A 24,164-nucleotide genomic window follows, 5' to 3' on the forward strand; every position below is an offset into this window, starting at 1 on the left:
TTAGAATAGCTTTCAATAACTTTCCCTCTGCAGATGTTAGGCTCACTCATTTATTTAGGGGAATAAAATACAAAATACAATTGGTCAGGCATTGTCTTCGACAGAGGGACAGAAAGGTGCCTTGTGATGTGAGCAGAGACCTTTCAATTCCCCCACAGGTGTTCAACGACCCGATCCACGGCCACATTGAGATGCACCCACTGCTCGTCTGCATCATAGACACGCCGCAGTTCCAGCGTCTCCACTTCATTAAGCAGCTCGGAGGGGCATACCTTGTGTATCCTGGGGCCTCCCACAACAGATTCGAGCACTCCATTGGGTAAGGACTTGGGGATTTCAACACCCCATCGTGTAAGGACTCGGGGAAATTCAAGCACTCCATTGGGTAAGGACTCGGGGCGAGTTCAGCACTTCATTGGGTAAGGATTCACAGAGATTCGAGCACCCCATCGGGTAAGGACAATCCAGGAAGTTAGCCTGGTCAATTGATGAGTTGTCACATGTAGGTCTTCCATCCAAAGCAAAGTCCGTCAATAGGTGAAACCTGAAGGGGGAGGGATGAGTTAAAGAGCTGGGAAGTTCCCACCTATCACTTTGTCGTTCTCTCTCCCCTACCCCACCTTTTAAATCTACTCCTCAGCTTTTCTCTTTCCCAGTCCTGCCGAAGACTTTCGGTCCATAGCGTCAACTGTACTTTTTTCTGTAGATGCTGCCTGGCCTGCTGAGTTCCTCCAGCATTTTGTGTTGGATTTCCAGCATCTGAAGATTTTCTCTTGTTTGAGGGTAGCCGGGAAGCTCCAACCACGGTAAGACAGTGGACACGCCTACGCCAGCAGTTGAAGCCAGTTTTGGCGGACTGGGCAGATGAGATCAATTACAAGATCCAATGGCCAAGAAGATGGTGCTGCAATGCCTCATGGAGAGCGACGGGCATGACACACACAGAAGGCGACACGGCTATCCACTGCAGCCAAAGAAGTCCCCAGTCGTGACGATTTTTCATACCATTGGACCAAGATTATTGAGGCCACAAGGGTGAAACTGCCCCAGGGCAATGGCTTTTTTTTCTGTAAAACTGTTCCCAAAGAGGTCACATCATTGTCAGAAGCAATGGACAACCAACATGTCTGTGAAATGCTGTAACGAAACTCTGAAGTAATACGATGTGAATTCCTTGATTGTGATGTTGACTGAGTGAGAGAGAGCATTGTCCGGCAGGCAGACAGTGACCCGGTATTACTGAGTGCGACAGAGACCACGGGACAGTGTGGAGCAAAGTGGTGATAGGCAAACTGCAGAACTGAGATCAGAGAAGAGAGGGCGAGACTGTGTGTCGACACTGTGTTTATGAACATCCCCTTTTGAATGGACCTCTAACCTGGAGAGAATTGAAGCTGGTTCTCATTAACGTCCCTCCCTTAACCACTTCCTCTGACAGTTTATGCCATCTATCAACCACCTTCTTAGTGAGGAAGACTGCCAGTCGGATTCCGAGTAAATCTTTCCCCCCTCACCTTAAACCCATGATCTCAAGACTATGCATTTACCCTGCCTGTGCCCCTCCTGATTTGATACACCTCTATAAGATCACCATTATTAATCTTTCCTCCCATGAGTAAAGTCCCAACCTGTTCAACATCTCACCATAACCATTGGTATTAATAAATAGCAGAGACTATGCCAAGGCAATTATTAGCTTCTATATGTATGAACGATGGATATTTAGGGTAAATAGTATTTGATTGCAGTGGAAGAAAGTTTATGTGTCTATATTTGATTGCTGTCTCTTTGCCCTGCAGTGTGGCGCATCTGGCAGGAAAACTGGTGAAAGTCCTGGCTAGGCACCAACCAGAACTTCAGGTTGACCATCGGGATATCCTGTGTGTTCAGATCGCGGGACTCTGCCACGATCTAGGTGAGAGAACAGCTGTGTAGAGGCCAATGTACCTCGCAGGTGAAGGCACTACAGGGGCATGGGAGCACTTGGTGGGACAGCATCCTCCCTTTTATTGTTTTGCAAAGTTTGGGCCATTTGTTGACTTCAGAGATTGGGCTCAGTGCAAAGAGGGATGTCTAGGAGAAAGACTTCAAACCCAGCTCGTGGTCTCCAGGGAGTGACGGAGCAGGTCACAATAATCCAGGCGGTGATTTGCTGGAGGTGTATTGCTCTTTTGGGGTGAACTCACACCGATGAGATCTTAATCCTGAGTCCTTCTCTGGCCCTTCTGGGCAATTGAGTGTTTTTCCACTGTAACACTGATGTTTCATTTCCCAGGTCATGGACCATTTTCGCACTTGTTTGATAGAAAATTTATCTCCAAAATGCGGAAAAATTTGAAATGGAAGGTAACTCTCTCAGTATGCTTTGAGTAAGGGTGTGTATTAGCAAAGATGAGGCAGTGGGTTAGGTGCCAGAATCCCATCAATGCAGACCTTGTTGTCAAGGATATTCACTCAGAGTGAAGCAGCAGATTTCCAGTAAGGGGAATGTCACAATGACTCTTCTACCACTTCTGTAGAACCACACAATGGTATCTGGATTTACAGAGAATGGTCCAAAGAAACAAATAAACAAAAAAAAAGTCCAGTAATCAGCAGTTCTGTGGGAGAAAAGTGCCTTGTTAATGAGAGAGGTCAGAGGAGAACGGTCAGATTGGTTCATGCTGACAGGAAGGCAACAGCAACTCAAATAACCACACTGCAGAACAGCATCTCTGAATGCACAGGATGTCAAACCTTAAAGTAGATGGGTTAAAACAGCAAAAGACCATGAACATGGTGACTACCTTATTAGGTATCTAATAATTAGCGTCCCATGTCCCTGTTTGCATTCTGAGTGAGATGTCTCAACCCAGCTTCCAACGGGTATGGCTCTGTGAAATAGAACTGCGTGTGCCATGTAGAAGAGATGGTAACGTGAAGGCTGGTTGCACAGAAGAAATCCAAAGGTTAACAGTGGTAGGATAATTTGAAATGGATTAAATCTGGGACAGAAAGCCATGGTCATGGCGCTCATAGCCTGGTCCATTTGTGACTCTGGAGTTGCAGCCATGTTGTTGTCTATTGCCCTCTGGAGCAGTCAGCCTTAGACCTGGCCATCCTTGAAGCAGACAGCTGTGGTCAGAGGTGGCGGTTTACCATTCATTTCTAGGACAAGATCTGAACAATCATGGTTTCCTTGAACGTGGGGTGACAGCTGGACTGTGTGGTGAAGGAGGCATTTCACACACCCACCTTCATCATTCAGGGATTTGAGTGTGGACGTTGGACATAATGTTGCAGTTGTACAACATGTTGCTGAGGCCATACTGGGAATGTTGTGTTCAGTTTTCTAGTCAACCTGGTCTCAGAATAAATGTCTCTAAGTTTACAAGGATGTTACTGTGACTTGAGCGACTGAGAGAGGTGAGCAGATTGGGACTTCATTGATTAAAGGACAGGGGAGAGAGGGCTGATCATTCAGAGGTGTATAAAATCATGAGTGGCGTAGATAGGTTCAATTCAAGAACTAGACGGCATGGGTTTAAGTTGACAGGAGAGAGATTTCATAGAAACTTGGCCAAAATTTTTTTTACACAGAGAGAGGTATGCATGTACAATGAGCTGATAGAGAAAGTAGTTGACAGAGGTACAATTTAATAAATTCTAAAAGATAGTTGTACATGTAGATGGATGGGACGGGTTTAGAAGATTATGGGCCAAATGCTGACAAATGGGAGTTGCTGTTATGGGCATTTTGGTTAGCATGGGGCAGTTGGGCTGAAAGGCCTGTTTCTGTGTTATGTGACTGACATGGCAAAAAATTATATTGAAATTAACATGAGTTGCTAGCACTGTGTGGTGTGACATCAACTTATTGTCCATGGGGGTTAATGCAGTAAACTAGACCACTGCCCCAGTTAAAATTGTTAATTTTAATGTCAGTTATTTGCATAGAATGACGACTCGCTCTTTCCTCTGATTTGCTTTTGGTGCAGCACGAGGATGCTTCCGTAAAGATGTTCGACCACTTGATCTCCTCCAATAACTTGAAAGTGGTGCTGAAAAAGTATGGTCTGATGTTGCCACAAGATTTGACTTTTATAAAGGAACTGATCAGAGGTCCAAAAGTAGGCAATGATTCTAAGCGCTCAAAGGTAAGTGAGACTGTTGAACTATGGAAATCTTACGTGGGTTTATGTGCACCCAAAGAGAGCTAAATGACTGAATTAATTCTTTTCTCCCCGATCACTACTATTCATTAGCACGATGGGCTGTCACTGCTGTCGTTGGACTTGTCTAATATTAGTAGACCTTGAATTGAGGAGGCAATGATGAGTCAATCTCAGACATAAGGTGTGGAGCCATTGGTTAGGGGAACTGAGAGGAGGTTCTAGTAGTGAGAATGTAGTTCCAGAATTGTATATTCCCTCTCAGGGACATTTGAAACGAGTCAAAAGCATTCTTATGGGGAAGGGTGAACATCCAGAGCTCATGTCCAATGTCGGAATAAATAACATAGGCAGGAGGGGTGACAAGGTCCTGTAGTGAGAGTTCAAGGGTTTATGCACTAATTTAAAGGAGAGGTTCTACATGGTGGTGATTTCAGGCTTGCTACCAGTGCCATGTGCAGGTGAGGCCAGAAATAGAAAGATAATGCAGCTTAACACATAAGATGGTGCAGGAGGGAGGGCTTCACATTTCTGGATCATTGGGCTCTCTTGAGGGGAAGGTGAGAGTTGTATAGAGAGGAGAGTTTGCACCTGTACTGGAGGGGGACTAATATCCTTTCTTGAAGGTTTGCTAGTGCTGCTCCGGGGAGTTTAATCTAGAGATGCAGGGGAATGGGAACCAGAGTGTTTGGGCAGCTAGTGGATGGGCTGCAGGGAATGAAGATGTTAAACCTACATACAAATAAGGGAAACAGAATGTTGAATATGGTGAGACTAATGTTCTCAGTTGCATCTATTTCAATGCAATGAGTAATGTAGGCAGTGAGACCAGTCTTCTGTTGTTTTAGACATGATAGAGGGAGAGGTATTAAAGGAGGAGGGGTGGCATTATTAGTCAGTGAAAATGTCACAGCTATACTGAGACAAGTCTCGCCTACTGAAACTATGGCACTGGAGGGAGGCGATGGGCAGAAGAGGAGACGAAAAGTAAGAGGGGACCCAGAATGGGGAATGGATAAAGAGAAAAGGAGGTGGGGGAGAAATTACTGGACATTATTGAAATTGATGGTTATGCTAACAGATTGGACGTTTCCAGATAGAACATGAGTTGTTCCTCCTCTATGCTGAGTGTGGCCTCATTGAATCAGTAGAAGGAGGTCATGAAATGACATGTCAAAATGGGAATTCAAATCAAATTAGATGGCCATGGCAAAATCCCGAATGTGTGAGTACTGGATACAATAGGTGATCTGTGAGACTTGCAGGTGAAGTGTCACCTCACATGGAAGGACTGTTTAGAGCCCTGAATGATGGTGAGGGAGGTGTCCAGAAGGGAGATAAGCAGATAGAGACAAGTGGACAGAGTCACATACAGAGCAATCCCTGTGGAATGCAGAGACTTGGTTCATGAACTGTCGTGGTCCGGTCCGTTGACCACTCATTTCAGTGAGTTTCCTTCTCCCCGTGTTCCACTGGGCTCCTTGATTAGAGCACTTGATCCTCATTTGAACTGGCAGCATAAAAACTCCGGCTTACATCTACTCGTGGCTGGTTCGTCACCTCAGCAGTGCGACTTTGCTCATTCCGAGCCGTCGAGAATGGGTCAAGTCGAGAGCCTGTCATCCGCTGTTCCTGGGTCGAGTCGAGAGTCTGTCATCCACAGTTCCTGGGTCGAGTCGAGAGCCTGCCGTTCACTGTCCCTGGGTCGAGTCGAGAGCCTGTCGTCCAGCTGAGTTTTGCCTGCCGTTTGCCGCTTCATGTGCTATCCGTAGTCGAGATTTCAATGGACTGTCGTTGTCATCTTGTGTCCAGCTGAGCATTTGCTGGCCGTTTGCCACTTTTCCGAGCCGCGATATGAATTGTCTGTCGTTTGTTTTTGTCGTCTTGTGTCCGGCTGAGTATTGCAGGCCATTTGCCGCTGCTCTGAGCCACGATACGAATTGTCTGTCATCATTTGTTTTTGTGTCCGGCTGAGTATTGCAAGCCGTTTGCCACTGCTCCGAGCCGCGATACGAATTATCTCTCGTTGTTTGGTTTTGTCGCTGTGTTCCAGTCGAGTCCAAGTCCAGGCTCTGTGTTCCAGTCAAGTCCAAGTCCAGGCTCCATGTTCCATTCAAGTCCAAGTCCAGGCTCTGTGTTCCAGTCATGTCCAAGTCCGTCTCCGTGTCAAGTCTCCGTGCCTGTGTCCTGCACTTGGGTCCTCATCCCGCCGCTCATTGCAACATGAGCAATGTGCTTAGTGGTAGGATCCCTTTGTAGAAGTTCGGAAGAATGCTGTCCTGGATGCAGAGGCTTATGGGGTGGTGGGTAAGGTCCAGGGGAACTCTATCCCCACTATACTGGAGGGAAAATGGGTGCAGGTAGACATGCAGGAAATGAAGGAGATGCATTGATGGTCGATGATGGAAACCCTTTTCTCTGAAGGAGGAGGACATCTCAGCTGTTCCAGACCTGAAAGCCTCACCCTGAGAACAGATACAGAGACGGAGGATCTGAGAAAAGAGAATAGCATGCTTACAGGTGACAGGGTGGGCAGCTTCCGAGTCAAGGTAGCTGTAAGAGTCAGTAGCTTTCTGAAAGATGGTCTATCTCCAGAGATGGAGAGACAGATGGTTAAAACGGAGAGAGGTGTCAGAGATGGAGCAAGTAATTTTGAGACGGATGTGAAAGTTGACAGCAAACATAGAACATAGAATAGTACAGCACAGTACAGGCCCTTCGGCCCACAATGTTGTGCCAGCCCTCAAACCCTGCCTCCCATATAACCTCCCACCTTAAATTCCTCCATATACCTGTCTAGTAGACTCTTAAACTTCACTAGTGTACCTGCCTCCACCACTGACTCAGGCAGTGCATTCCACGCACCAACCACTCTCTGAGTAAAAAACCTTCCTCTAATATCCCCCTTGAACTTCCCACCCCTTACCTTAAAGCCATGTCCTCTTGTATTGAGCAGTGGTGCCCTGGGAAAGAGGCGCTGGCTATCCACTCCATCTATTCCTCTTAATATCTTGTATACCTCTATCATGTCTCCTCTCATCCTCCTTCTCTCCAAAGAGTAAAGCCCTAGCTCCCTTAATCTCTGATCATAATGCATACTCTCTAAACCAGGCAACATCCTGGTAAATCTCCTCTGTACCCTTTCCAATGCTTCCACATCCTTCCTATAGTGAGGCGACCAGAACTGGACATGGTACTCCAAGTGTGGCCTAACCAGAGTTTTATAGAGCTGTATCATTACATCGTGACTCTTAAACTCTATCTCTTGACTTATGAAAGCTAACACCCCATAAGCTTTCTTAACTACCCTGTCTACCTATGAGGCAACTTTCAGGGATCTGTGGACATGTACCCCCAGATCCCTCTGCTCCTCCACACTACCAAGTATCCTGCCATTTACTTTGTACTCTGCCTTGGAGTTTGTCCTTCCAAAGTGTACCACCTCACACTCCTCCGGGTTGAACTCTATCTGTCACTACTCAGCCCACTTCTGCATCCTATCAATGTCTCTCTGCAATCTTCGACAATACTCTACACTATCTACAACACCACCGACCTTTGTGTCATCTGCAAAGTTGCCAACCCACCCTCTACCCCAACATCCAGGTCGTTAATAAAAATCACGAAAAGAAGAGGTCCCAGAACAGATCCTTGTGGGACACCACTAGTCACAACCCTCCAACCTGAATGTACTCCCTCCACCACGACCCTCTGCCTTCTAAAGGCAAGCCAATTCTGAATCCACCTGGCCAAACTTCCCAGGATCCCATGCCTTCTGACTTTCTAAATAAGCCTATCGTGTGGAACCTTGTCAAATGCCTTACTAAAATCCATGTAGATCACATCCACTGCACTACCCTCATCTATATGCCTGGTCACCTCCTCAAAGAACTCTATCAGGCTTGTTAGACACGATCTGCTCTTCACAAAGCCATGCTGACTGTCCCTGATTAGACCATGATTCTCTAAATGCCCATAGGTCCTATCTCTAAGAATCTTTTCCAACAGCTTTCCCACCACAGACGTAAGGCTCACTGGTCTATAATTACCCGGACTATCCTTACTACCTTTTTTGAACAAGGGGACAACATTCGCCTCCCTCCAATCCTCCGGTACCATTCCCATGGACAACGAGGACATAAAGATCCTAGCCAGAGGCTCAGCAATCTCTTCCCTCACCTCGTGGAGCAGCTTGGGGAATATTCCGTCAGGCCCTGGGGACTTATCTGTCCTAATGTATTTTAACAACTCCAACACCTCCTCTGCCTTAATATCAACATGCTCCAGAACATCAACTTCACTCATATTGTCCTCACCATCATCAAGTTCCCTCTCATTGGTGAATACCGAAGAGAAGTATTCATTGAGGACCTCACTCACTTCCACAGCCTCCAGGCACATCTTCCCACCTTTATCTCTAATTGGTCCTACCTTCACTCCTGTCATCCTTTTGTTCTTCACGTAATTGAAGAATGCCTTGGGGTTTTCCTTTACCCTACTCTCCAAGGCCTTCTCATGCCCCCTTCTTGTTCTTCTCAGCCCTTTCTTAAGCTCCTTTCTTGCTTCCCTATATTCCTCAATAGACCCATCTGATCCCTGCTTCCTAAACCTCATGTATGCTGCCTTCTTCCACCTGACTAGATTTTCCACCTCACTTGTCACCCATGGTTCCTTCACCCTACCATTCTTTATCTTCCTCACCGGGACAAATTTATCCCTAACATCCTGCAAGAGATCTCTAAACATCGACCACATGTCCATAGTACATTTCCCTGCAAAAACTTCATCCCAATTCACACCTGCAAGTTCTAGCCTTATAGCCTCATAATTTGCCCTTCCCCAATTAAAAATTTTCCTGTCCTCTCTGATTCTATCCTTTTCCATGATACTGCTAAAGGCCAGGGAGCAGTGGTCACTGTCCCCCAGATGTTCACCCACTGAGAGATCTGTGACCTGACCCGGTTTGTTACCTAGTACTAGATCTAGTATGGCATTCCCCCTAGTCAGCCTGTCCACATTCTGTGACAGGAATCCATCCTGGACACACTTAACAAACTCTGCCCCATCTAAACCCTTGGAACTAATCAGGTGCCAATCAATATTAGGGAAGTTAAAGTCACCTATGATAACAACCCTGTTATTTTTGCACCTTTCCAAAATCTGCCTCCCAATCTGCTCCTCTGTATCTCTGCTGCTACCAGGGGGCCTATAGAATACCCCCAGTAGAGTAACTGCTCCCTTCCTGCTCCTGACTTCCATCCATACTGACTCAAAAGAGGATCCTGCTACATTACCCACCCTTTCTGTAGCTGTAATAGTATCCCTGACCAGTAATGCCACTCCTCCTCCCCTCCCCCCTCTATCCTTTTTAAAGCACTGAAATCCAGGAATATTGTTGATGAAATGATCAAAGTTGATGAAATTGCAGAGTTTAGCATGGGTGCAGGAAGCAGCACCAATGCAGTCATTGACGTAGCATAGAAAGAAGTGGGAAACATTTTGCGTATGGTGTTGGAATATGGACAGTCCCATGTTGTTGACCAGCAGGTGGGCATTGTTGAGGCCCATGTGGGGGCCCGTGGCTACACCTTGGGGTTGCAGAGAGTGGACGGAGTTGAAGAGGAAATTGTTTGAGGTTGAGAACGAGCTCTGCAAGACAGAGAAGGATGCTGGTGGAGAAATGTTTAGTCTGTTGTTAAAAAGAAGTGGAGAGCTGTAAGGCCTTCCCGAGGGGAAAATAGAAGTCTTTAGGGACTGGATGTCCATAGTGAAAATGTGGAGATCGCGTCCAGGGAATTTAAAGTTTTGAAGTGATCGAGAGCATACTGCAGCAGGTATGGATTGGGATGGATTGTTTTCTGTTTAAGAGATGCTTGGTAAATTGGAGGCCTTCAAGAGTGAAGTATCGCGAGTACTAAGTTTGTATGTTCTTGCTAGGTTTCAGAAGGTACATTTAATAGCAGTGAAATTATTCTGAAATACATCTGAAATACTTTTCCTTCGCAAACATCCACGAAAACAGAGGAGTGCCCCAAAGAATGAATGACAGTTAAATGTTAGAACCCCAGATCACCCCCAGCTTCCCTCCTCCCACACATAAGCAGCAGCAAAGCAATGACCCCCCTCCCCCACCAGCAGAAAACCATCAGCGCCCCCACCAAGCACTACACAATGCAGCAAAACACAATACTGCAATACCAAAGACTATTTGTTCACTCGGTATTCGATATACCACAGGCTGTCTCTCTGTCTCTCTCTCTGTCTCTCTCTCTCTCCCTCTCCATCTCCCTCTCCCTCTCCCTCTCTCTCCCTCTCTCTAATAAGGGAAAAAGGGTGTCCCCATTTCACAGCGAGAGGGAAGACATAATAAAACAACTCGCTGAGTTATGGTGTTAAAAGTCTGTTGTGTTGCTTTTTCCAAGCCCTGTACCCAAAGAACTCAGGTCCTTGGGCACACAGACAGCAGCCAGCTTGCTGCTTTCGATCTCGTGTGTACTCCCACAACACAACAGGCGGCAGCACAGGTCTTGAATCAACCTGTCGCCAAAGCCACGAAGATACTTTATACTTTATTGTCGCCAAACATTTGTACTAGAACGTACAATCATCACAGCGATATTTGATTCTGCGCTTTCCGCTCCCTGGATTACTAATATTAAATATTAAAAATATTAGAAATAGTAAAAATTTGTAAATATTAAAAATTTAATTTATAAATCATAAATAGCAAATAGAAAAATGGAAAGTAAGGTAGTGCAAAAAAACCGAGGCAGTTCCGGATATTTGGAGGTTACGGCCCAGATCCGGGTCAGGATCCGTTCAGCAGTCTTATCACAGTTGGAAAGAAGCTGTTCCCAAATCTGGCCGTATGAGTCTTCAAGCTCCTGAGCCTTCTCTTGGAGGGAAGAGGGACGAAAAGTGTGTTGGCTGGGTGGGTCGTGTCCTTGATTATCCTGGCAGCACTGATCTGACAGTGTGTGGTGTAAAGTGAGTCCAAGGATGGAAGATTGGTTTGTGTGATGTGCTGCGCCGTGTTCACGATCTTCTGCAGCTTCTTTCGGTCTTGGATAGGACAACTTCCATACCAGGGTGTGATACACCCTAGAAGAATGCTTTCTACGGTGCATCTATAAAAAATAGTGAGTGTTTTAGGGGACAGGCCAAATTTCTTTAGTATTCTCAGGAAGTAAAGGCACTCTGAAGGCGCGCTAGTCCGTGTCCTTGGCATATCGAAAAGCAGCCGGTCATGAGGCCCTGAGAGTGGGTCCCAATTCCGCAAAGAATTGAAGTTAGTGTGTAACACCAGGTCAGGGTCTTCAAAAGAACCTGAAAGGGGAAAATAGAGATATCAAAGATAGAAATGAAGCTGTTTTCGAAGATGCAAGCGTAACCTTCACGTTCTGTCAGCTGTGCAGGTCTAGAGGAGACAATCTCTGGCCCTGCCAAACGTGTGAAATTGAGGTGCAAAACCTCCTGTTTGTGTGGATGCTGTGTGATTTGTTACCCTGTTACTAACTGACAGTACACCATATGCAATTAAACGATTTAGCTATATAAATCTTAATTTGCCGAAAGGGTTAGTAAAGAAAACTAAAAGGACCCATTTTAATAAAACAGTCCAAAGTGCACAAGTTGGAGCTCATGGTTTCCCTTTCGCCAAACCTCTGTCGATTTCCCCGGGCTTCGTTGACTCCCAGCCCCACTCCAATTCCGCTCCTTTCTGGTGTCTATGACCTCTCCTTTCTGGCATCTTCACTCTCCATCTCCTGCCAAACAAAGGACCCAGATCACCTTGGTGTCGGGCACACAGCACGAAAACACACTCCCGTCATTGACAGCTCACATTCCAAAGTGCCCATTATCTCCAACCATAACCCAAACACTGCTTGTACAGAAAGACCATTACATTAGCAGTGAAACCTTTCCCAGGGTGTTACATGAGCAAAGGAGTCACCATTAGGTGCAATCATCCTCTTAAGCTTGCCTTAGAATAAAAGGCAAGTCTAACAGGTTTGGGAACCCTTGGATTTGAGGAATATTGAGGTCTTTGTTAAGAAGAAGAGAACAAAAGGAAAGCTAGTGTTATTCCATTGTTCCAGAAAGGCTGTAAGAATACACCAGTAATTTATAGGCTGGTGAGTCAGATATCAGGAGTGGGTGAATTATTCTAATGCATTGCAATGGAGGGGATGTGTAAGTATTAGGGATAGTCAGTATGGCTTTTTGTGCGGTAGGTCATGTCTAAACATCCTTATACAATTTTCTGAGGGAGTTACCAGGAAAGTTAATGAAGGAAAGGTCATGAACATGATCTCTGTGGACTTTAGCAAGGCCTTTCACAAGGTCCTGCAGGGAGGTTGTTCAACAAGGTTCAGTTGCATGCATTCAAGATAAAGTAGTAAATGGATTCAGCATTGGCTTGCTGGGAGAAGCCAGAGGTGGTAGTAGACTTCTCCTACTAGTAGATGAAGCCCAGTGATGAATGGTGTCCCTCAGGGATCAGTGCTGGTTTCTTGTTTTTGTCATTTATATAGAAACATAGATAACATACAGCCTAATACAGGCCATTCGGCCCACAAAGCTGTGCCGAACATGTCTCTACCTTAGAACTACACCCTATCCTCGTTATATGCGAGGGATACGTTCCTCGAAGTTGACGCATAATGTGAAATCGCATAACGTGAATAATTATTTAAATGGAGAAAATAGATATGTGTTCCAGAGGGCTTCCTAGATGTGTTTTATCTGTAATTTATTTACATTTTTATACCAATACAACCCAAAAGCAGCACTACAAGACAACATTTATATTATACGTAATCAATTTAAGGTAATATTCAATGTAATAAATCATAGAAAGTTAACATCCTCTGGTGTACAGTACTCACCAACAGTGGCAGGTGTGCTCCGGGAGATGAGTGGTTGTTGTGGTGTCAGGCAGCTTTACATGGATAAGGTGGATGGTTGTGGTCGTCAGCATCATATCAAGCACAGCAAGGAAGACTCACAGAACTCTTCGAACTGCTAGCAGCAGAAGATTACAGCGATTTGCATAAAATGGTGAGGGTTGTTTGCTTGGCAGCATTTTGTTTTAAATTTGCTTGTACGGAAGAAGGGTTGACGGCAGGGAACAACTGAAATGTTGACTCCGTTCTAAACGTGGGTCCATGTCCATCACCATTTGTGCCAAGTTTTCCAACTTCCACCATTCCCTCACCGTCAGTAAACTCCCAGGATTTTCAAAATCATCTGTTGCTTACAGCATCCGAGAGATATTTCGCTGTTAAAAAAAAATACGTGTGCCTTGAATGTGGATCACACCTTGGCCGAGTGATTGAATCAGCGATGTTGTGTTAAGCGGCAGGAAGCACACTGATATGTTAGGATGAATGCTGTCTAAAATGTTTAGGATCGGTTGGCGCATTGTCAAGCAACAAAAGAACTTTAAAGGCAAGATTCTGTTCCTGGCAGTAGTGTCCCAGAGCTGTGTTATCTTCAGTTGATGCCGCACTGTTTATAATTTCCAACTTTTTATCAAGTGTTAAAGCGGTTCTCTGCCGCTCGGCTGACGGCCCAGAACATGACATCGGATGCTTAGCAGACATAGTTAAATATTTCAAGCACAAGATCACTGCACCGTAGGTAAAACCAACACGATCACGCATCCACACCTTGCCAAAACTAATGCAAGAGTGGCGGGAGAGAGACTGAGGCGCGCACACCTGACTTGTGTTGGCAGGAAAGCGGTGCTTCTCATCCCAACAGAGAGACTGTGAAGCGCGCGCACGTGACGCATCTGCTCTCAGGATGAGGCTTTTCATTCCAGGACGAGGGAGATGTCCTCCTTTTTTAAAGAAAGGGGCTTCCCCTCCACCACCATCAACTCTGCTCTCAAAAACATCTCCCCCATTTCACACACATCAGCTCTCACTCCATCCTCCCGCCACCCCACTAGGAATAGGGTTCCCCTGGTCCTCACCTACCACCCCACCAGCCTCCGGGTCCAACATATTATTCTCCGTAACTTCCACCACCTCCAACGGGTTCCCACCACTAAGCACATCTTTCCCTCCCCCCATCTCTCTGCATTCCGCAGGGATCACTCCCTACGCAACTCCCTAGTCCATTCGTCCCCCCATCCCTCCCCACTGATCTCCCTCCTGGCACTTATCCTTGTAAGCGGAACAAGTGCTACACATGCCCTTACACTTCCTCCCTCACCACCATTCAGGGCCCCAAACAGTCCTTCCAGGTGAGGTGACACCTCACCTGTGAGTCGGCTGGGGTGATATACTGCGCCCGGTGCTCTCGATGTGGCCTTCTATATATTGGCGAGACCCGACGCAGACTGGGAGACCGCTTTGCTGAACACCTACACTCTGTCCGCCAGAGAAAGCAGGATCTCCCAGTGGCCACACATTTTAATTCCACATCCCATTCCCATTCTGACATGTCTATCCACGGCCTCCTCTACTGTAAAGATGAAGCCACACTCAGGTTGGAGGAACAACATCTTATATTCCGTCTGGGTAGCCTCCAACCTGATGGCATGAACATTGACTTCTCAAACTTCCGCTAATGCCCCACCTCCCCCTCGTACCCCATCCGTTATTTATTTATATCCACACATTATTTTTCTCTCTCTCCTTTTTCTCCCTCTGTCCCTCTCACTATACCCCTTGCCCATCCTCTGGGGTTCCCCCCCCTTTTTTTCTCTCCCGAGGCCTCCAGTCCCATGATCCTCTCATATCCCTTTTACCAATCAACTGTCCAGCTCTTGGCTCCATCCCTCCCCCTCCTGTCTTCTCCTATCATTTTGGATATCCCCCTCCCCCTCCAACTTTCAAATCTCTTACTAGCTCTTCTTTCAGTTAGTCCTGATGAAGGGTCTCGGCCCGAAACGTCGACTGTACCTCTTCCTAGAGATGCTGCCTGGCCAGTAACTTTGATGTGTGTTGCTTACCCATAGCCCTCTATTTTGCTAAGCTCCATGTAGCCATCCAGGAGTCTCTTAAAAGACCCTATCATTTCTGCCTCCGCCGCTGCTGCCAGCAGCCCATTCCACGCACTCACCACTCTGTGTAAAAAAAAATACCCCTGACATCTCCTCTGTACTTACTTCCAAGCATCTTAAAACAATGCCCTCCCATGCTAGCCAATTCAGCTCTGGTAAAGCCTCTGACTAACCATGCGATCGATGCCTCTCATTAGCTTGTACACCTCTATCAAGTCACCTCTCATCCTCCATCACTCCAAGGAGAAAAGGCTGAGTTCCCTCAACCTACTCTCATAAGGCATGCTTCCCAATCTAGGCAATATCCTTGTAAATCTACTCTGCACCCTTTCTATAGTTTCCATGTCCTTTCTATAGTGAGGCAACCAGAACTGAGCACAGTACTCCAAGTGGGGTCTGACCAGGGTCCTATATAGTTGCAACATTACCTCTCAGCTCTTAAACTCAATCCCACGATTGATGAAGGCCAATGCACTGTATGCCTTCTTAACCACAGAGTCAACCTGCATAGCACAGCAGCTTTGAGTGTCCTATGGACTCGGCCCACAAGATCCCTCTGATCCTCCACACTGCCAAGAGTCTTACCATTAATATTATATTCTGCCATCATATTTGACCTACCAAAATGAACCACCTCACACTTATCTGGGTTGAACTCCATCTGCCACTTCTCAGCCCAGTTTTGCATCCTATCAATATCCCGTTGTAACCTCTGACAGCCCTCCACACTATCCACAACACACCCAACCTTTGTGTCATCAGCAAATTTACTAACCCACCCCTCCACTTCCTCATCCAGGTCATTTATAAAAATCACAAAGAGTAAGGGTCCCAGAACAGATCCCTGAGGCACACCACTGGTCACCGACCTCCTTGCAGAATATGACTCGTCTACAACCACTCTTTGCCTTCTGTGGGCAAGCCAGTTCTGGATCCACAAAGCAATGTCCCCTTGGATCCCATGCCTCCTTACTTTCTCAATAAGCCTTGCATGGGGTACCTTATCAAATGCCTTGCTAAAATCCATATACACTGCATCTACAGCTCTACCTTCATCAATGTGCTTAGCCACATCCTGAAAAAATTCAATCAGGCTCGGATCGCAAGACCCTGCAGTGGATAGTGAGGTCAGCTGAGAAGATCATCGGGGTCTCTCTTCCCACCATTACAGACATTTACACCACATGCTGCATCTACAAAGCGAACAGCATTATGAAGGACCCCACGCACCCCTCATACAAACTCTTCTCCCTCCTGCCATCTGGCAAAAGGCACCAAAGCATTCGGGCTCTCACAACCAGACTATGTAACAGTTTCTTCCCTCAAGTCATCAGACTCCTCAATACCCAGAGCCTGGACTGACACCAACCTACTGCCCTCTACTGTGCATATTGTCTTGTTTATTATTCATTGTAATGCCTGCACTGTTTTGTGCACTTTATGCAGTCCTGGTTAGGTCTGTAGTCTAGTGTAGTTTTTGCGTTGTTTTACATAGTTCAGTGTAGTTTTTGTATTGTTTCATGTAGCACCATGGTCCTGAAAAACGTCTCGTTTACCAACAGTTATGATCGTAATGACAATAAACAGTGACCTGACTTGACTTGTAAGGCACGACCTGCCTTTGACAAAGCCATGCTGACTATTCCCAATCATATTATGCCTCTTCAAATGTTCATAAATCCTGCCCCTCAGGATCTTCTCCAACAATTTACCAACCACTGAAGTAAGACTCACTGGCCTACAATTTTCTGGGATATCTTTACTCCCTTTCTTGAATAAGAGAACAACATCCACAACCCTCTAATCCTCCGGAACCTCTCCCGTCCTCGTTGATGATGCAAAGATAATCGCCAGAGGCTCAGCAATCTCCTCTCTCACTTCCCGTGGTATCCTGGGGTACATCCCATCCAGTCCCGGTGAATTATCCAACTTGATTCTTTCCAAAAGCTCCAGCACATCCTCTTTTTTTAATATCTACATTCTCAAGCTTTTCAGTCCACTGCAAGTCATCCCTACAATCGCCTAGATCCTTTTCCGTAGTGACATCAACAGTGTGGATGATAATGTGGTAAACATTATCATGAAATTTTCAGATGACATTGTGGACAGTGAAGAAGACTATCAAGGCTTGCAGTAATTCTCTGAACTCAGAGGAGATTGTTATCAGAAGCACGTTCAGTCTCCTGGCATTCAGGACGAGTTAGTGAAATGGATTTTACATAGGCTTCATAGGTGAATCCTGGGAGTATTTTGTAGATGATTGCCTCTCTAACTGGAGGTCCGTGATTAGTGTGACACAAGGATCAGCACTGGATCCATTGATACCTGTCATCTATATAAATGGTCCGGATGGTAAGATGGAAAACTGGATCGGCAAATCTGTGGATGACATCGTAATTGGGGGTATAGTGGACAGCAAGAAGTCAAAACTTGCACTAGGATCTGGAAAATGTGAGATGGAATTTTGTGCAAATAAGTGTGAGGTATTGCACTTTGAGAGGACAAATCAAAGTAGTACTTATCACCCCTCCCATCTGTAATGAAACGCACTGAGAGGATCTGCAGGGCTCCCTCCCCCCTATAGGAGTGTTGTATATGAAGGGCCCAAAGCATTGTTGAGGATTCCTACCACCCATCCCACTATCTCTTTGAACCCCTGCTGTCGGTAGGTGGCACAGGAGCATCAGGACTAGGAATACCAGACTGCTAACAGCTTTTTCCCTCAGGCTGTGAGACTAATGAATACCTGCCATCTCTGAGATCTCGTCACACCAACAGCAAGCTGTTTACTGTTTATCTGTGCTGCGCACTACATACACTTCAAATTATATTTTATATATTCTGATATATACTATTTTATACTTGTAATATTTTGTTTATGTGGTGTGTGAGGTATATAATTTTTGGGTGCACCATAGTCTGGAGGAAGATTATCTCATTTGGTTGTAAATATATGCAGTCAGACGACAATAAACGTTAACTTGAACTTGAGTGGGAGTTGGAGACTTTAATCCTGGTGTGGGTCAATGGGACGAGGCAGAATAACAGTTTGGCACTGGCTAGATGGGCTGAAGTGCCTCCCTGTGTGCGGAGGTGCTCCCTGACTCTGTGACTCCTCGGTAAGTACAGATGAGTAGGTTTCATTAAGGACTTCACCCGCATGCCCATCTCCACTCACTGTTCACCCCTTTGGTTCCTGTTGCTGATCTGTTGGGCGAGGTGCTACATCTCATCCTGGGCGAGTATGGTTTGGTTTTCCCAATGGTGTTGCACTCAGTCTATGTCATGTGGAGGGAATGAGGGAGAGCCCCAGTGGTGGATCCATCTTCACTCTCCTGTGTGCTGCTCATCACTAACTCTGCCATCTCGTTTCCCCAGTGGCCGTACGAAGGTCGTTCAAAGCAGAAAAGCTTTCTGTATGAAATTGTTGCCAATGAGCGAACTGGGATTGATGTCGATAAGTGGGATTATTTTGCCAGGTATGTAGGCCTCACTGTAGTCTTCATCAACTGCTTATGGGTGTTTCATCATCTCTGCCTTTTCTCAGTGTGAGCTTACCAGGAACATAGCTTAGTTAATTTGGACCAGGCTTAATTGTTTCTGCGGGGAGCTTAATGTTTGAAAATCAGAAATGGCCAAGTCATGGTCAAGTTCTGTCCTGCCGAAGAGTTTCGGCCCGAAACATCAGCTGTACTCTTTTTCTTTTCTTTTTTTTCAAATCTTTTTATTGTTGTATTATACAAAAGTAATAACATGAGTACATCGAAGTAACAACACTTACATTGTCTCAAAGAAAAAAAATTATCTTAAATATTGAAAAAAAAATTTGTGATAATAAAAAAAAACCATACTAAGCAGAGTAAGTGGGGGAAAATATCCCATTAGGTGTACAACCCCGGAGCCATGCGGCATACAAAAAGCTTCTAAAAATAAACATCAAACCGCCAGCAAGAAAAAAAAATGTACTAAAAAATTTACAATTAGATCGTGGAAAAATTATATCAATTAACTCAAATGATAATAACGAGCAAATTAGCCCCATCTTTTCTCAAAATCAAATAAAGGTTCAAAGGTTCGACTTCTAATTTTCTCCAAACTAAGACATAGCATCACTTGAGAGAAGCATTGTGACAAAGTGGGAGCTGATGTATCCTTCCACTTCAACAAAATGGCCCTCCTAGCTATCAATGTAACAAATGCAATAACATGTTTGTCAGACACAGAAATACCATGAATATTTTGAGGAATTATTCCAAAAAGCACAGTTAATTTATTAGGTTGTAGATTAATTTTAAGTGCTTTAGAAATTGTTGAAAAAACTGACTTCCAGAACTGTTCCAATATAGAACAAGACCAAAACATATGTGTCAGTATAGCTATCTCAGTCTTACATCTATCACAATAACTATCAACATTAGAAAATATTTTAGAATGTCTCTCCTTCATCAAATGGTAACGATGTACAATTTTAAATTGAATCAGTGAATGACTAGCACAAATTGAAGAAGAGTTAATCAACTTCAAAATCCATGTCCAATCCTCCATCATAAAAGTCAAATTGAGTTCTTTTTCCCAATCCTGTTTAATTTTAAATAAAGGATGCTTATCCCATTGTAATAATAAATTATAAATTCTTCCAATAGAACCCTTCGTTGAAGGGTTCATACTCATAATAGTATCTAACAGATTAGTCTCCAATATATAAGGAAAATTACTTAAATATTTTTGTAAGAAATGTCTAACTTGAAGGTATTGCAAAAAGTGTGAATATGAAAGAGAATATTGATTGTTCAAAAGACATCAATCTATCATCTTTAAATAAATCCAAAAAAGAATTAATAACTTTATTTTTCCAAAGTAAAAAAAGTGGATCACTCAAAGAAGGCTGAAAAAAGTAATTTCGATAAATTAAATTGCAAAGTTTAAATTTTTTAAGATTAAAAAAATTACGGAACTGGAGCCAAATTTGTTAAGAGTGCTTAATCACAGGTCATGGTCAAGTTCAGTCCTGCCGAAGAGTTTCGGCCCAAAACATCAGCTGTACTCTTTTTTATAGATGTTGCCTGGCCTGCTGAGTTCCTTCAGCATTTTGTGTGTGTCGCTCAGATATTCAGCATCTGCAGATTTTCTCTTGTTTGAAGTTGTGTGTGTGTGTGTGTCTTCCATTCCCTCTTACACCCACCATTGCTTCTTCAGAAAACTGAAGTAATTCAACCTGTTTCCCATTGATCCTCACTGATTTTTGTTGATGCACTATAGCATCCTGACTGGATCACAGTTTGATATGGAAATACTCTGTCTGAGACTGCACGGAATTGCAGAGAAATGCAGACGCAGCTCCGGCCAACATGAAACCCGGCTTCCTCTCCATGGACTCTGTCTGCAGCCACAGCCCCCACCCCGGAGATTCTCTCGTCTTCTCCTTCCATTGAGCAGAATATAGAAAAGCTTGAAACTGTACCTCCATATTCAGACAGCTTCATTCTACTGTTATTACAATGTTGAACAGTCCTGATGAATGAATGCTTGCTCTCTCAATCTACCTTGTTGCAGCCCTCACGCATCATTTGTCTGCCTGCACTTTCTCTGTAACTGTATTTTGCCTTCTGTTATTGGTTTTCCTTTTCTCCTACTTTGACAAAGTTGTCTTTTAGAATAATCTGATTTGATGGCAAGGGAAACAAAGCTTTTCACTGTATCTCGGTACGTCACAATAAACCAGTTACCAAAGACATGACAGAGGATGCTATTAATGTGTCTTCTTGTCTCTGAAGGGACAGTTACCATCTTGGAATCCGGAACAACTTTGACTATCTACGCATCCTGAAGTATGCTCGAGTCTGTAAAGTCAACAGTATGAAGATCATATGCACTCGAGATAAGGTGATGAATGTTTTGAGAAGCAGCGGAGTCTCTTAAGTTTTGAAAATCCTTGGCTTATCCAGCCTGAACTAATTGTAACTGTTGTATACTGTCAGTCAGAAATATTATCTCAAAGGTAGTTATACTAGCACCATAGAGAAGTACATACAAAAGATTCTACACATACTGGAAATCCAGAGTAACACAAACAAGGTACTAGAGGAACTGGGAGGTCAGGCAGCTTCGATAGAGGGAAATAAAGAATCAATGTTTTGGGCTGAGACCCTACATCAAGACCAGAAAGGAAATGAGAAGAAGCTGTTGGGGGGATGGGTAAGGGAAAGAGTACAAGCTGGAAGCTGATAGGTGCAGTCAGGTGGGGGGAAGGTAGGTGAGTGGGGACGGCAGGGGAGGGGATAAAGTGAATAGCTGGGAACTAATAGTTGGAAAAGGTAATAGGCTGAAGAAGACATCTGATGGGAGAGGAGAGTGGAACATGGAGAAAGGGAATGAACAGGAACACCAGAGAGAGATTTTGAAGACATAATATAATATTAATGGTAAGACTCTTGGCAGTGTGGAGGATCTGAGAGATCATGGTGTCTGTATCCATGGGACATTCAAAGTTGCTGCGCAAGTTGACAGTGTTGTTAAGAAGGCGTATGGTATTCATCAACCCTGGGATTGAGTTCAAGATTCATGAGGTAATGTTAGAGCTATGTAAGACCTTGGTCAGACCCCACTTGGAGTACTGTGTTCAGTTCTAGTCACCTCACTACAGGAAGGATGTGGATACTATAGAAAAAGTACAGAGGAGATTTACAAGGATATTGCCTGGTTTGGAAGACATAGCTTATGCGAGTAGTTTGAGTGAACTTGACCTTTTCTCCTTGCAGCGACAGAGGACGAGAGGTGACCGATACAGGTGTATAAGATGATAAGGGGCATTGATCATGTGGATAGCCAGAGGCTTATTCCCAGGGCTGAAATGGCTAACATGAAGGGGCATAGTTTTAAGGCGCTTGGAAATAAGTTCCGAGAGGATATCAGTGGTAGCTTTTTCACACAGAGAGTCGTGGATGCGTGGAATGCATTGCCGGCAGTAGTGGTATAAACAGACACAATAGGGTCTTTTAAGAGCCTCTTAGATAGGTACATGGAGCTTAGAAAAATAAAAGGCTATACGCGAGGGAAATTCTAGGCAATTTCTAGAGTAGGTTGCATGGTTGGCATAACATTGTGGGCCAAAGGGCCTGTAATGTGCTGTAGATTTCTATGTTTCTATGTGATAACTGGCTTTGCACAAAGCTGAACAGTCAAAGAACAGCTGATCACAATGGGGGATCAGTGAGAATGGGTCTGACTGAACTACGGTAGAAGAGAAGATTTAAACTTTTCGGTACCCATAACTAGTACAGGGTTAATGATTCTATTCTTAGCAGAGGAACAGAGAGATCTTTGAATCCACATTCATAGCCCTCAAAAGTTACTGCACTAGTTGATATGATTATGAAGAAGGAATATGGTTCGTTGGTCTTCAGTAGTCATGGAATTGAGTTCCAGAGCCATGAGGTAATGGTTTTCTCCTGGAATGAAGGAGGATGAGAGATGACTTGATAGAAGTGTATAAGATGATAAGAGTCATAGGTAGAGTGGACAGTCTTACCACAGCAGAAAGGGATAATATGAGGTGGCATAATTTTCAAGTGATTAAGATGATTGCAATGAAATATAGTTGGGTGTCAGAGGTAGGTTTGGCTTACTAAGAGTGATGTCAGGGGTTGTGGTAGAGGCCAATACATTATGGATATTTATGGTACTCTTAGATAGGCACATGGATGCAAGGAAAACGGAGAGTTACGTAGGAGGGAAGTGTTGGATTGATTGAGGAGTAGTTTCAGTGGTCAGCACTGTGGTGTAATGGTCTATGTTCTCACTCATTCAGAACTTGCTGACCATTTAGAAATGCATCTGCAGATATAAAAACTACTTAAAATTAAAAAATGGAAAATTAAGGAAAATGGGGAGGAGGGGCCACAAATAATATAGGTACAGAGGTTCAAGAGTGGTGGTGGGATAATGGTCAGTTTACAGGAATGGCTGTTGGACAATAATTTGAGATTAAAATCCCTGAATGAATGGGGTTATGTGATGGAGCAGATATATTGGCATCTGTCTGATCTGTGAACGGGTATAAAAGTCATCATCATGAGATTGGTGAATAACTTGCATGTTGATACTCTTCAATACCTGGGATCTGTTCCTGACACATACAGGGTGAAGTGATCTCTCATTTTCCATCTTGTTCTACAGGTAGCTGGCGACTTGTACAACATGTTTTACACACGTAACGCCTTGCATCGCAGGGCCTATCAGCACAAAGCGGTCAACATCATTGAGAGCATGTGAGTATTCCTGCAGTGTGGCTGGTATGGTGCTTTCACTCGTTTTACACCCTTGCATCCACCCACGCATCTTCTCCCAGCCTTTATGCTGGTGAAAGGCACTGGCTTGTGTGACAGGCACTGTCACCACGTGGGTCAGCCTTTGGCTACTAACTGACAGATAATTTGGTCAGGTCCTTTACTAACCAGAACATGGTGTGCTTGTTGCAGTATTCACTCGGGTATTGCTGATGAGTAGTGAATCTGAAGATGTGTTTCCTTCACCTTCCTCTCCCATAACCCAAGTATGCTGAGGCCATTCCTACATCCATTTCTTGTGTTTGCTGTCAACATCATGAGGAGGCTGTGGGACAACAGTACTGACACAATTCTAAACATGTTCATCCATTAGGATCACGGAAGCAATGGTGTTGGCAGATCCACACATCCAGATCAGCGGCTCAGGTGGGAAGCAGTTTAAAATGTCAACAGCCATTGATGACATGAAGGCTTACACCAAACTCACAGGTGAGTACTCCTGTCCTTAAGTCTGACCAGAATTTACTCCTTAGTCCTGGATGTTCACTTCACAGGACAAGGCCATCCAGCCATTGCTACCTATTTGTGAGTGTCCACCAATAAATCCCACTGCCCTGGTCTTTCCCCTGTTGCCCGTCATTCTTTCGCTGTTTATTTGAAGATCGAATTCTGTTTTGCAGGTGTTTCTGGGCAAGCCTTGTCATCACTCTAGCC

At 44.6% G+C, this 24,164-nt stretch overlaps 1 protein-coding gene across 1 annotated transcript in view; it reads left to right on the forward strand.

Annotated features, from left to right (window-relative positions):
- The window catches only part of LOC134357772 (deoxynucleoside triphosphate triphosphohydrolase SAMHD1-like), a 70,423-nt gene that overhangs the window by 23,007 nt on the left and 23,252 nt on the right, over positions 1 to 24,164 (forward strand). The window contains exons 4-11 of the mRNA XM_063069404.1: positions 159 to 319; positions 1,800 to 1,915; positions 2,276 to 2,346; positions 3,978 to 4,136; positions 18,544 to 18,644; positions 20,940 to 21,048; positions 23,341 to 23,432; positions 23,824 to 23,939. Coding sequence (XP_062925474.1) covers positions 159 to 319; positions 1,800 to 1,915; positions 2,276 to 2,346; positions 3,978 to 4,136; positions 18,544 to 18,644; positions 20,940 to 21,048; positions 23,341 to 23,432; positions 23,824 to 23,939 — 925 coding nt within the window. The remainder of the gene's footprint in view (positions 1 to 158; positions 320 to 1,799; positions 1,916 to 2,275; positions 2,347 to 3,977; positions 4,137 to 18,543; positions 18,645 to 20,939; positions 21,049 to 23,340; positions 23,433 to 23,823; positions 23,940 to 24,164) is intronic.

Source organism: Mobula hypostoma, chromosome 2 (assembly GCF_963921235.1).
Source record: "Mobula hypostoma chromosome 2, sMobHyp1.1, whole genome shotgun sequence".
NCBI lineage: Eukaryota > Metazoa > Chordata > Chondrichthyes > Myliobatiformes > Myliobatidae > Mobula > Mobula hypostoma.